Raw genomic sequence first — 14,645 nt, forward strand, 5'->3', positions numbered from 1 at the left:
ACCACCTCTTCCTCATTTTTTTCTATTCTACAACAGCTTTTCATCTGCCAGGTGATTGCCATATGTGCCCATCTGAACTGGTAACTATTAACTATTAACTTATTGACTTGTGACTAACTACTCATATGGGAAAAGGCTGAAATGATTTCGGTTGTAGAAGTTCATAAACTTTACATCCCCTTACTCACTCAGCCACTGCCACCAGGCTGTTCGCTGCTATTTGGGGGTTCATTCACGAAAGTCGTGGGGGTTTATTTTCTGATGAAGGCGGTGTTCCCTGTAACTACTCTGTGACGTGATGAGGTTGGTCCTGGTCAAACCTACCAATGAAACGCGCCGCCTCGACTCAACTGGGGCTGCACGCAGCGAAGGGGTGTCGGATCAGTGCAACACGGAGCCGCAGTCAGAGACCGTCGCAGGTGTTGAGGGGATGCAGCATCACTGCTCGGGAGTTGGGAACCAGGCACCCACTCAGCAGCTGACGGGCGCGCAGAGCAGTGCAACTCCACCTCCTCAGGCAGGGCTGAGTCAAGTCGCCCCGGCGTGCAGTTTGCCGCCACCACCTCCAACGCACAAGCCGCGGGTCTCCACATTATCAAGACACAGTCAACAGGAACTGCCCAGCCCTCTAACCCAGGAAACCTGTCACGCCACTGAACTGCAGCGGGGCGGTTCGCCAGCGGCTAAAAGTCCCGGAGATCACCATAGGCACTCAGAGCAGGGCGGCAAGTTGCACCATCACCACCACCAGTCTTGGGGTCGTCAACAAGGTCTGGGCACCACTGGAGAGCCGCAGGCGGAGCTACCCGTGTACCAGGACACGTATGGAAGATTGCCCGAAGAGGGAAACTCCAGCTGCCAACGCCATCCACTGCGGTGCGCCCACAATTCTCCTGAGCTGTACTCTCGAAGTCAGGCTAGAGGAGATCAGTGGCATAAAGCTGCGAATTGCCAACAGGAGCACCACGCGTGCCACTGCAGAAGGGAGCATCACCAGCTGTTGCAGCAACAGCAGCACCACCACCACAACCATTACAAGCTACATCAGCAGAGCGCTCCCTGTTCCTCGGTGGCAACAAACTCTCCGAGATCACCGAGCCTTGGTAAATGTCGGGTGAGTGACGGGAGCCAGCAAGTAGTTTTATTTCAGCCGGGAGACGCGCAACCGGCTCCGCTGCAGGTTCAACAGCAACGGCTGGTTGGAAGCAGTCATCCAAACTGCTGCGCCAATGGATCGCGGGAGCTGAGCAGACACCAGCACTTCTCTCTGCCGCAGCAACAGCAGTATCAACAGCCAGACTCTCATGCACACTGGCATCACCCCTGTAACAGTGACGGCCGGAGAACTGGTGAACATTATCCGTCTTGTCCGCGACATTGCCACCAGTCCGCCAACTGTCCTCACAGCAGATGCCAGGGAGTGAGGAGCCCATCTGCGGAAAGTAGCAGCAGAAGCGGCCGGCCTCACTCTACCGACAGTCGGTTGTGGTTGGAAAACCACCTGCAAGAGGGGACGCAGAGTAGCAGAGGACAGAAGGTAAATTAAAATTTCATACACAGCCCTGTCAGCTCTTATCTAAACCAAACCTAATAATTTATTTTGGATTGCACATGTCACCTGGTTAAATACGTGACCTTTGTAAACGCACTGAAAGCTGCGTGTTAGTTGCTTTAAAGTTTGCGATTAACAGGTAGCTAATGGAAGGATTGCGGAGCCTGACGCGTGTAGGCTTTTCAGTGAGCATCGTCTGTTCACACGTAATAGGATATCATAAATGTATAAATGTTTTGGCTATGTAATGTGTATTAATTGAAGCAATATGTTTCGCCACAAGAATCATCGTGCGACATCACTGCATATAGCCTATCAAGTGAACGGAAAGCTCATATCGTCTGGAAATTTCAACAGGCTGCGTTGTATAGCCTACTGTATAATGGCGCTTGTCTCTACTAAGATGCATCGCGTCTCTACTCCTGTTTACTTATGTTTCACCCTTCGTTTATTGGCTCTTTTTTCATTTCCGTCGTTTAAGATGATAATTCTAGCGTCAAGTAGGCTATAGCCTATATGCGAGCACAGGGGAGATGAGCTGTTCCATATCAAGCATTCTTTTAATTACCCAGTTGTGCTTCCAGAACGAGGACCTGAATGGACGCAGATTGTCTTTGGCACTTTGGTTGATTTCGTACTGTTAAAACATAGGACACTCTAGCCCACTGGATGTTAGCTATATTTATCCTCTATTTAAATTAATTAAGTGATCAGATGAGAACTGAATAGCCAGAAAGGCAGTTTAAAGAAAAAAGTATAGGCTAAGTATGCGAATCAGATGGTGGCTAGGGCACGTGTTTAACTTCTATAAAAAATAGCCTGATATTTCTACTGGGTTTGTGTAGGTGACACCGCCATGTCAGCGTCTGAGTAATGTTTTAATGTAACACGACTCTGATGAGCTATCCCGAGTTTCACACACCTGTCTTGACTCTTGAGAAAAAATGATATTTATGAGCAGATATTTGTTGTTTTGAAACCCATATTTATTCATTCTTGTGTGAATGATTCACTGTAAAGCAACTGTTTCAGTACCGGTTACCCTGTTAACAAGTGTATCCCTTCTTTTATGCAGTTGGTCATATTTGTCTCTTCCGCCCTACCTTTTCTTCTGATATTTCCACATTACTTTGCAATAGCCATGCAATGGGTAGGCCTAAGTCAAACATTTAGGTGAGAGGGTTTGTTCTGTTCTTACAGTAAACAAAAAGTGATTATACTAGCTAATTTAATGAGGCCTGTGTCAGTATCATGATGGTGAGAGAGGTGTTTTCTGGAGAATATGATGTGATTTACCTCATCACAGATATTCACTGATAAACAGAGACGTGCATTGTACAGGTACTGTACATTAAACATTTTAGTTTAAACATGTAGTCCTATAAACCATTGTCATCAAATTTGTTGTTTTTATCACAATGGCTCTGTCCATTACAGACACATAAAGAGTAGCCCAGTCTTTTGAATCATTAGGAACATAATAAAGGTGTTGTGGAGAGTAGGGATCAACTGTCCAAAACACACAGGTTTTTTGTGAGGATGCTTTGGTTTCATGAATATTGAAAAGGATAAGAAAGGGTCCATCATATGAACAAATTTAGAGTGATATCTACTGTGTGAGTGATCCTGTGTGTGTGTCTTTGTGTTTGTGAGTGTGTGTGTGTGTGTGTGTGTGTGTGTGTGTGTATGCATGAATGCATGCATGCAGAGTTTGTCACTTTAAGTTGAATGACAACTATAATTTGCAGTGAAATTTACATCATCTGCCCAGCTTAGTCATAGTCAGCTACAATGTTACAAGATAAATGTGGTTTTCACAATCTTACTCTGGCCGAACATTACCAGGATGGTATTTTAGAGATTTTGAATAATTTATAGCTGAATATGTAATTGGTAACCACAATTAGATCTACACATTTCTCAGGGTATTTCATTTATTCCTCAATAATCTTCCAGAATAGAGCCCTGGGCCTCTTGATTTTAGATGGTTGCTGGTCATTACCATTTCGATCATGAGGGGGAAACACTGACAAAACAATAGATTTTTCCGAACTGTTATTTTTTTCCGTGGTAGACAAGTCTTTAAAGTCTCTCGGTTACAAAAGGAGGCCATGTTTACCCAGACTTGAACAGTGCGAGGGTAAACAGAGCCGACACCTCGAAGGTAAACATGGAGAGAGGAAGTGCGTGTCAGCCATACTGTAGGCTGCCAGGGAAAATCCTTCCTGCTCGTCTGACTCCGAACACGTCCACCTGTCTGTCTCTGGAGGGCATGACACGACAGCGCAACACATAAGCTATGCTATCAGTATGGAGGGTTAAAAGTCTGCTCATGCACAGACCCACTAGTGCGTTAGCATTTTTGTGTCCTTGGGTGATCGTATCCAAAACAAAGTAAATTAAAGGACAATGGACAATTTTGACAGTGACTGTTTTTGCTAGTGTAGAAAAAAGCTCTTCCTGATACAGTCTATGGCCAATTGTCAAACTGTAATAGATGTGAAAACAGTATGGGGTTTGGTTGAGCTAGGTGTTTTAGGGGTCCTTTATGGCACAGTGTTGCAAATGAGGGACATGAGATAGCATTACATGGCTTTTTACATGTATGCAAAATAACATTCGTTTGAGGGGATTTCATCACACATCCACACACACAGCCGTGGCCTCAGCCATTGGTATTTTGCCACTGCAGCTGTTCTCGTACTGGTTAATCAAGTGTAATTTGTGGAAAGTGTAATTGGCTCCCCCCACTCTTCACCCCCCCCCCATTTCCCTGTCCTCTCCAGCATTTATTAGTATTGAAAGAGCTCCAGTGATTCTCGTCCAATATAATCATTGTGTATGGGAGACTCCTGGAAGCAGTTCAGTCTGAAGTTAGGACACTGTGAATGATGTGATGCATGATGCATTTGGGTCGGGGATGGTTTTATTATTTTAAAAAAATATATTCTCTTGTTCCCTCCACGGCCACTGCAGTAAATGGCTGAGGGTGAGCTAATTCTCTAATGGCACCATACGTATTCACCAAACACCAACCCACAGTTCTCAACTCGCTCCTTTCATCGAACACACTCAGTCGCTGGATTTTGTGTTAATATTACAGTGCATAAGCAGATGCACTACTAGAAGCTGGAGAGCTACAAATCGTGTGATATATCATTTGTTTTGTCATCACAACATTTTTGCTTCATTAAACAGTTGTTAGTCAACTCAATTGTCTCTTGTTCCACTCCATAATTTTTAAGACAAGAGAGATACATTGGGTAATGTAGCCGAGGGTAAAGCAAGGCAGCTGGACTTGTTTAGAGTTGAGCGCACTAGCTTCACTTAATAATCCCTCTGCAGCCCCATGTTGGCTGAGGGTAGTAGATATTGCATGTGCAGTTAGGTGATGGTCATTTTATCATGTCCCTCAGTAACCGCATGTCATCATTTGTATTGCACATGAACGTGTCAATGCTGGACATTGAGAAGGTGCAGCACAGCTTCGTGACCATACACAGGGTTTCAAATGGGTCTTTTTCATCATCATGCTGACCAGACGAATCATTAATTATGAAGTTAAAATGTATAATGTCATAACTTCTAAGCTGTGTCTGTCAAGGTTAAGTCTAAACACTTTTCTTTGAGAAGAGAAATATTTGGTTGGAGTATAATCGAAGAGAGATTGCTCTCAAAAAACTGTCTGATACAGTTTACTTTGATGTCTTCTTTGCCATTTCTTTTACAACACACCAAGTAATGCCTTGGTGTCTTGATGAAGACATGGTATGGACGTCATAGACTGCCACATCCATAAGTTCATGAATTCAAACAGATATGGTTTACATAAGAGTAATGTATTCCGATCACTGTCTGTAAACACAAACAATGGTGACCGGAATGTGATGTGCCATTGCCATTCCTCAGGGGCACTGTTATGGAATGTATAGTGCATACAAGCCCGAAATCTGTTAAGTCCAACAGCCAACATGCACTCTCAAGTCGCTTATGCCAGGAGTTATTAGGTGCAAAGGCAGTGATTTTACTGCTCGGAGCTGCTGCAGTGCCATGCTGGAGTGCTGTTGAAGTCAACCGATAAGCTGTGTGAGGTGCCACTTTTTGATTGTTTTGTGACTGCCGTGTTTTTGTGTGTGCGTGTGTGTGTGTGTTTTTTATTTGGCTTCTTATTTTTCCACTTGAAGGGTGTCTCTCCCGATGTATTTATTTGCTCTCACAAGCCATTTCCTTTCAAGGCAAAAATCCATTTAAATGGAGGCAATTTTTAGTGTTGCTCCACAGGGAAATTGAGGCACTGCGCTTAATTTCATTAAAAATATTGCAGGGGAAAAAGTGTTGCCTGAGTCTGCCATAGCAGTTCCTTAGACCTGTTTTCTCAAAGGCCATAATCTGGGTAGACTATAAATGTCCTACAATTGATTGACCATCTACTGCTGGTGATGTCCTAAGCAGTTTTGTCTCATTTCATTGTATGCATATTCTGTGGCCATGTAGTCTTTTGTCAGTCATACGGTTAGATAAGTGTGTTTTGAAAGTGTAGCCCTGTAATAGTGAGTTGTTGTTTTTAGGGCTTTTGTCTTTTCAATGTGCTTAGGATATGAACCTTGACTTGGGTTTTTTACATTATTGACTTTAAGTCCTAGTGGACCCAGTAACAATGGAAATAGAGTTTGTTGGAGAGTGATGGATGACAGTGTGCAAAGAACAATTCCCCATTACCTTCCAGGATTTCCTTTCAACCGTCTTTCTGTTGCTGCACCAATTTGAGACATGCCAGGAATTCTTTATCATAGTAACTCTTGCTCTGGTGATGTTTGGTATGCACAGAAATATAAGTTCATTAGTGGACCGAAGTCTGTAAACTGTAACATTTCTCTGATATGTTGTTGAAGATTCACTCAAACTCATTTTCTATGATTGATTGTTTATTCCTTATAAAACTCATTAGATGTTCATCTTTAAAATACTTACTTGTCATTGATTTATCAAAAGATCCATTTTTATCGTTCTGGTTTTCCATTGCTATTGGCAACAATTTTTATGCAACATTCTGTACCAAGAATTAAATAATGAAGAAATGAAAATTATACATTGGCCAACTGACAATGATGATGTACCCAAAGCAATGCTTCAGATTCAGATTGAGGCAGAGATTGTGAGCATGCAAATGTATAAGTTTTTAGGTCAGTAGACAGACAATCCATTTTCACTGTACACTGACTTCTCAGGGCGTGCGAATGCCATAGTGCTCCCAAACACAAAACTCATCAGTACTACCCAAACATACACACACACACACACACACACACACACACATACTCTCTCTCTCTCACACACACACACACACACACACACACACACAAACACACACACACACACACACACACACACACACACACACACACACACACTGCATGCTGGATCGGCCTCACACGCTCTCTGATGCCAGTGCTAATATCATTCTGTTGCAAAAACATACCCAGAAGTCACTACCTTGCTGCTTATTTCCCAGGCCTATCATTAGAACTTTACTTGGACTATTAGGACTATACTTGTATAATTCTTGTATTGTTAAGGAGATCACCTGGAGGTACGACTCTTAGGTTATTCACTCGGTTGGTTCTTGCTGTTATCCTATCAATGTCTGTTGTCTGTGGGGCAGTAGAATGGTGATAACCTCCACTGCCAAACTCTCCCAAAACTCACACCAGTGTGGAGCAACATGATTCCCTGATTCAGTTACGTGACGCCTGTATAATTATGCCCGTGAAGAGCAACAACAACCTTGCAGTTTGCATCCTAAGCATGCAGTGGTATTGACACCTTGTCGATTGTGTTTATGTCGCCGGGCGAACAACACTGACAATTATCACAAAACTGACTGAGGGCTGCTTGGCACTGAGGCTACGCAGCACCCGCGGCAGTAGCTTAATGGCGATACAGATGGGGCAGAATATGGCTCAGTAGAAGAATGAGATTTTGATGTGAAGAGAACGAGGATGAGGTGTGTGTGTGTGTGTGTGTGTGTGTGTGTGTGTGTGTGTGTGTGTGTGTGTGTGTGTGTGTGTGTGTGTGTGTGTGTGTGTGTGGAGGGGTAGTGTTAAAAAGGAAGCTATGAGTCACAGATTCAATCATAACCTCTCAGGTTTGTTGTGGACATTTCATTACGGGCGAGAGGGCCTGGTGAGGAATAGAGAGAGCTTGATGGGAGATCTGAGCGAGTGCAAATTCAATGTCAAAATAGATTTTTTAAATTGGATTGCTATGGACTGCGGAGCGGACAAGTAGGAGGAGGCCTGCGAGGAGAGAGAGGGGCCACACATGTGCCGGAGGTGCCCACTGGCGGAGGGGGCACGGGACACAGAGAGACAGACAGACAGACAGACAGACAGACAGACAGACAGGGCAGAATGATCGCTCAGAAGGATCCTCCTGGCAGAGTGACGTTGCCGTTCGTCACTGATGTGCACACTCACACGCTGTGAATCATGAGAGTGTTGTCAGGAGTGAGAACTCCTGAAAAATGGGTGTGAAGTGTAGTGAGTGACTCGTTCAAATGATTAGGTTCTGTGGAGGTGTGACTATCTGCTTCCTGTTGGAGTTGAGAAGTGAGTGTATTCACAACTTGGCTGTGCTATGTAGATGTTTGTAATGAACAGGGTAATGAACTCTAGTATTGAATGTCCGTGAAAGAAAGAATGTTTGCTAATCCAATCCACTTTAAATGCTGTGGAAACAGATGTATTAATTGTGTCTTACTCAGCTCTTAAGACAGATGACAGTGAAGTGGACCCTATTGCATATTCTTGTAGTAGTGTGCTATTTGATTCATTTGACTGATGCCATTTCACCAATACTAATTTACATCAGTGGGATCTGAGAAACCTGTTGTAATTACCACTAATAGAGAAACCTGTTGTAATTACCACTAATACCCCTGATATTAGACCCCCTCATCTGTAGCTCATCTGTCTGTTCTGAGACACTATAAGCCTTTAATCTGATGTATCTTGTATCTGATAGATGAGGGGAGGGTTAATGTTAGTGTTGTTAGTGTGAAAAACATGTTAGTGTTTGCCCCTTGTTGTGGGTATGAAAACCTTGTCTGATACAGATTAGTCTCTGTGCATTTGATTTCCATTTACACAGAAAATAGCCAGTTAACATGGCGAACCAGTCTGGTAGTAAAAGGTTTCTGTTCTTCGCTGTCATCAATGAACTAGAGGCCCATCATCAAAGTGCTTTAACTGGGAAAATAATATGGGCATCCATGATTTCCCTATTCTGCTGATTGTGCAGTTTTGGACATCTAAGAGCATCAGAGAGATAGTTGAGTGTCAGAGGGCTCTCTCACAGGGAACGGTGTTTGTAACATGTGAGAGAATACAGAATGGGGTAAAAGTCTTCCACTCTCTGGAGTGAGGTGAGGTCTAGGGATTGGTGACGTGACAGCATTTAGGGTTACCTTGACCTGCATTGTTGATACAGCATTTTTGAGAAAAAATAAGAAAATAAGACAAAGCACCTCTTTTGGGGGCAGCCGCCCCCGGGAGGGAAATTGGCGTCCTTGTTCATTCGGCTGTCAGGAAATGAGGGAATAAAAATGAGCGCTTTTGTTGCGATATCAAAACAATAGATGTCTTTCGCACTACACTCAGACAAGAGTGGTGAATGTTGAGTTTTTTTTCCATCTCCCCCTCTTCCAATCGTGGTAATTAAACGTTCAGCATTCTTCGAGAAGAGGTGAAGAATTATTTTCGTCCTGTCTTTGTCTCTGTCTGCACTTCTGTTTTTTTCCCTCGTCTCTGTGGTGGCGAGTGAAAAGAAATCAGATTGCATTGTGACAAAAATAGTGTGTTGCTGGGTGATTGTCATGTTAGCCTTCTGTTTTGCATCAGGACATATTGATTTAAGACAGAGGAAGTTAGACTGTCAACGTAATTCAAATATTTTACAACTATGGCTGCTTTTAGATGATGAAAAGTCTGCTGAATGCAAGTGCTTCATATTCATAAGATATACACATGTGAAATGTTTAAAGAGCTCTAAATTGGCCATTTTAATCTGCCTTTTGGTTAAATAATATACGTGATGCCATGCGAGTTGCTGTGGAGGTGTTTTATGTAACCAGTGTGAGGCCTTTATGTCTCTGTAGCACACTTTCTGCTACAACAGTCCGATTTCTGCTGTTGGGGGTACTGCTCTCGGTTTCCTCTCCCATCCGTCTTTCTTTCTTTCTTTCTTTCTTTCTTTCTTTCTTTCTTTCTTTCTTTCTGTCTCCTTCTGCTTCTCTTATTTCCCCTTTTCCTCCTTACATTTCTCTCTGTCCCTTTCTTCCTCTGTGACACAGAGGCCCTGTTCCTGTTCTCTTTCTCCTCTTTTCCTCACTCCTCCTTTCTCTTTCACAATATTCAGACCACCCTGTACTTGATTTAATCTTTAGCCATTATTATGACCTTGGTGGGCATGTAACCCCACATGGATAGCATGGAACCTCCTGTTTTCGTTTTGATCTGTAGCCCCCCCGCTGGACTGGACCTCCCGAAAGGAGGGTAGGGCAGACACAGTTTTCTGTGAATATCTCGAACCGTAGGGTTTAGGAGGACCATTTTTTTTTGTATGTTGATCTCAAAGGGCCATGTCAACCCATTCCATAACCACTCATATCATGTATAGCGCCACCTAGTTAAACACAAAAAAGTAAAAATGAGGTGTTGTAATCGCAGGTATCTGTGACCTAACATAGTCAAAACTTCACAAAATTGGAAGTGTAGGATCATTATGACACCCTCTGAATGCACGCCAAGTTTCGTGGAATTCCGTTCATGGGGGGCCACACAATAAATTAATTTATGTTACTATACACCAACTGGCCTGTAGGTGGCCGGAGACAGTTCTCTGTGAATATCTCGAGAACCGTAGGGCCTAGGAGGTCCACCTTTTTTTTGTATGTTGGTCTTAAGGGGGCATGTCAACCTATCCCATTACCACTTATTTCATGTATAGCGCCACCTAGTTAAAAATTAAAAAGCAAAACATTATTCAATTCAATTCAATTCAATTCAATTCAATTCAAAAAACGTTATTTATCCCCGAGGGGCAATTTTCTCTATGCAGGCATAGTGACATATAAGACATAACACAACATATAAGACATAACACAAAATATGAGATAGGACAGACAAAGAAAGAATAGGACAGACAGGAGTGTAAGGGGGGGGGTGATTTTAGAACATGTGTTCACAATGCTCTGGAGGTGTTTCTTATTTTTGACTGAGAGGGAGTGAAACCAGCACATGGATGAAAAGGTCAGTATACTTTCAATAAAGGAAGTGTAAAAAATGCTAAGAATCTTCCTGTTCACTCCAAAGGAGTAAAGCTTCCTCAAGAAATACTGCCTCTGTTGACATTTTTTCATAATCACCTCTGTGTTAGAGTCAAAACGCAGTTTGTCATCAATGATAGTGCCCAGATATTTGTATTCATGTACAACTTCCACTGGTTCCCCATGGATTGTAGTTGCAGTCCTGCTTCCTCCACGCTTAGTGAAGTCAATGAACATCTCCTTGGTCTTTGTAACATTTAGCTCCAAAAATGACCTATCACACCATTCCACAAACTCACTGAGGACAGGCCCGTGATCTTGGACAGAACCATGTAGCAGGGAAAGTAGAACAGTATCGTCAGCAAACTTCAAAAACTTCAAACTTCAAACATTAGGTGTTTTCATCACAATATCTCTGGCTGACATGGTCAAAACTGCACGAAATTGAAAGTGTAGGATCATTATGACACCCTCCGAATGCATGCCAAGTTTCATGGACTTTTATTCATGGGGGGCCTTACAATAAAATAATATATGTGTACATTTAGTGACCGTACACCAACAAGGATTCCCGGGACACTGAAAGACCGGGGTACACGAAACTTGGTGGGCATGTAACCCCACATGGATAGCATGGAACCATCGCTTTTCGTTTTGATCTGTAGCCCCCCCTGCTGGACTGGACCCCCCGAAAGGAGGGTAGGGCAGACACAGTTTTCTATGAATATCTTGAGAACCGTACGGCCTAGGATGACCAATTTTTTGCGTATGTTTGCCTCCAGGGGTCATGTAAACCCATTCCATATGCACACATGTGCATAAACAAATACACACGCACACACATACATTCACAGTAATCCTACGTATGACACATACTCACACAGTAGACATATATACACATGCATGCACATGCACACACAGGCACATAAACAGGCAAACACACACATGCACGCACACACACCCACCCACACACCCACACACACATAAACATAAACATGTACACGCACACATGCACACAATTCAAGAATTTCTCAGAATTATGAACAGGCAAGATGGGGGTGGGGTTGTATAAAATGTATATTACATGTGAAATCTATGAACTAATCATGTTTTGGTACTTGTTGTCTAGCAGATACCAGTGAGAATTGAGTGTGCATAATGCAATTCAGTGAGACAGTTAGAATCATATATGCCTTTCAGCGTGACTTATTTTTGTGGAAAACATGTGCTGGACTGGGCGGCGGTCATATTTTGTACCGCTCTGCGGTACATCTAGTTTACCAAAACACTAATCAGATCATACTGTATGTCAGCACTTCATCTCTTCTGAACTTTGTGAATGAAAGTCTCTGTCACTAAGTTTCCCACCTTCGGGGAAAGTATCATGTACTATATCATATCATGTATTGTTTATGCTCATAATATTCCGTTTATTTGTTCAGTTTGTTGAACTACATGTTTAACTTATCATTTTGTAGAAGCAGCTGAAATGTTAAATTCAGGCCCAGGGCAGTAAAGGCCATGGAACCATCCTACTGAAGAGGAAATAAATAATGCTGAGGAAGTGTTGTATCCTTTGCCTCAGTCTGGCTTAACACATATTTGTCACTCGCTTTAATAAACAGATCTGAAGAACAAATTGGGTTTCTGAAGGAGGGTACGCTTTCTATTTTCTGACCAAACAAGCATGTTAATTTATTTGGTGAAGCACATGTACGGTATGGGATGAAGTAGTGTTTGTTTCTGTGGCAGTTGTTTTTTTCAGAAGTGACGAATGAAACAGTAAAATATATATTCTATCAGTATGGACAGGGGCCTCCCAAGGGGCCATCATGAACTTGTCATTGCGGACTCTTCAGCTGTCAGAGTTGAGCTCCAGGAGCCAGTTGGTTTGTCCTGAGATGGTCTGTTCTGGAGAAACAGGGTGGACATGGCTTGTTGACTTTGGTCAGGATGAAGGGCATGGCAACCTAGACTGGCGTACATGCTACAATCATCAGCTATAACCATCCAGTCAGTGGCAGCCAGATCTTTTTTTTTAATCTTTTCATAAATTGCTAAAAGAACAATAATGTATCCACTGTGCATACTTGCATACAGGGCTCTGTAGCAGAATGGGTGAGTTGACCACCTACATGGACAGGATCTCCTCCCTTCTTAAGGCAGCGAGAGAAAGCTAAACGAAACCACTGCAGCTCTATCTGAGTTGAGGGATCTGTGGCTCTGCTTTGTGTGGGGTCCAGCGTCCCTAGTAGGAGGGTAGACATGGAAAATGACCCCCACCCTGCCCCTTCGGCTCCTCGGCAGGCTAGGCTCTGAACACACATCCATCGAACAGACTCCCGCAAGATGAGAGAGATCTAGGCTTTGACGATAAGGCGGATCTAGCATTTCGATATTGATTTCATTTTTTCTCTCTGGCGAGTCGCCCCCCCCCCCCACACCCCTCCCTTCCCCCCATCCCCCTCAACTCTCATTCAAAGGGACAACAGAAAAAAGGGGGTTTTCCCATCCTCCTCCTCCACGTGCGGAGGCGTGCATGTGGAGTCCTGCTCCGCCCAAATACAACACCAGGGCCGGTGCCAGCGAAGCCCCAGCATGGCTTTGGCAGCGACGTTGCTGCCCCAGGGCTCGGAGCTCGGTGGCGCAGATGGCGCGACCTGCTCATGCAGACAAGCGATGCCTGCGGGCACGTGGAATAACCCCGAAACCCATCCTGCCCACTCGCTCGCTGCAACGCGGATGCCATCTTATCAGGTGGTCTTGCGTAACAATTGCTGCAAGGCGCTCTTGGTGGATCCCCTCTTTTAGCAGTAGATTAGTAGTAAACAATACTACACTGCTAATACACTGCTATATCAACACTCCACCGTGGCTTATGCTGGACTAATGACTGTGTAATAGAGTGTTTGATGACTTTATCCATGATGAAATCTATGGGCATAAAAGGGCCTTGCAGGTTCTCTCATAAAATGGATATCCTCATATGTCTCAGTGAGGTAAGTTGAGTTAGGTGAAGTAGGTGAGTTGCTTATCCTCTTGTAAATGACTTTTGATAAATAAGTGTTGTTGCGATTAGCACCTGGATTTGTGCTACATTTTGATACTCTGTCCCACTCTGAATTATATGACTGCCTGTGTGAGTGCTGTGCTTTGCTAACTGTAGATATTGATCCTCTGATGAAACACACTCGTAATCAGTGTCATCAATGTAGTTGCTGAGTATATAAACAGCCCTTATTTTTAGTGGAGTTTAAAGGCCTTTTCCTAAATAATGATATCATAATTTTACGAGCAAATTGCCCTCAAGGCGAAGACTCATGGTACATAACCATAATCTTTTATTAAGTCTGCCCAAGTGTCGCTGCCACATTAATGCAGCTCTGTAGACCACAGGACTCCAATTAGTGTTCTATCCAAGCTCTGAGTCATGGATGGTGAGTGGGATCGCCGTATGGAGAACACTTTAGAATTCAAGCTCTAACAGCAGGATGGAGAATATTTAACATGTGACCCGGGATGCATGTTCAATGGGCAAAGGTCGCAAGCAAAGGTCAACACCACTACTACAGAAGTGTGTGACATATGGAGCCTGCACTTTTGGCTTTTTGATATAGCCTTTGAGGGAGTTTGGAATGGGCTACGAGTCCTTTCAGTCTAAGGCAAATGTCTAAAAATGTTGTAATTCATGGTGACATTAAGGGCACAGAGTCCCTTTAACTGAGGCAAACGTTTCCTTTAATGTAAAGTAATATGTCCTAGAGCTCC

General features: G+C 43.4%; 1 protein-coding gene across 1 annotated transcript in view; it reads left to right on the forward strand.

The window, feature by feature from the left end:
• Nucleotides 1-427: 427 nt before the first annotated feature.
• The window catches only part of kcnn1b (potassium intermediate/small conductance calcium-activated channel, subfamily N, member 1b), a 45,161-nt gene continuing 30,943 nt past the window's right edge, over nt 428-14,645 (forward strand). Inside the window, exon 1 of the mRNA XM_076278396.1 lies at nt 428-1,537. Coding sequence (XP_076134511.1) covers nt 431-1,537 — 1,107 coding nt within the window. The 5' untranslated portion in view covers nt 428-430. The remainder of the gene's footprint in view (nt 1,538-14,645) is intronic.

This window comes from Alosa pseudoharengus, unplaced genomic scaffold, assembly GCF_046254945.1.
Source record: "Alosa pseudoharengus isolate Yale_2024_CS ecotype anadromous, Long Island Sound unplaced genomic scaffold, YU_APseudo_1.1 YU_APseudo_1.1_scf_11, whole genome shotgun sequence".
NCBI classification, from domain to species: domain Eukaryota; kingdom Metazoa; phylum Chordata; class Actinopteri; order Clupeiformes; family Clupeidae; genus Alosa; species Alosa pseudoharengus.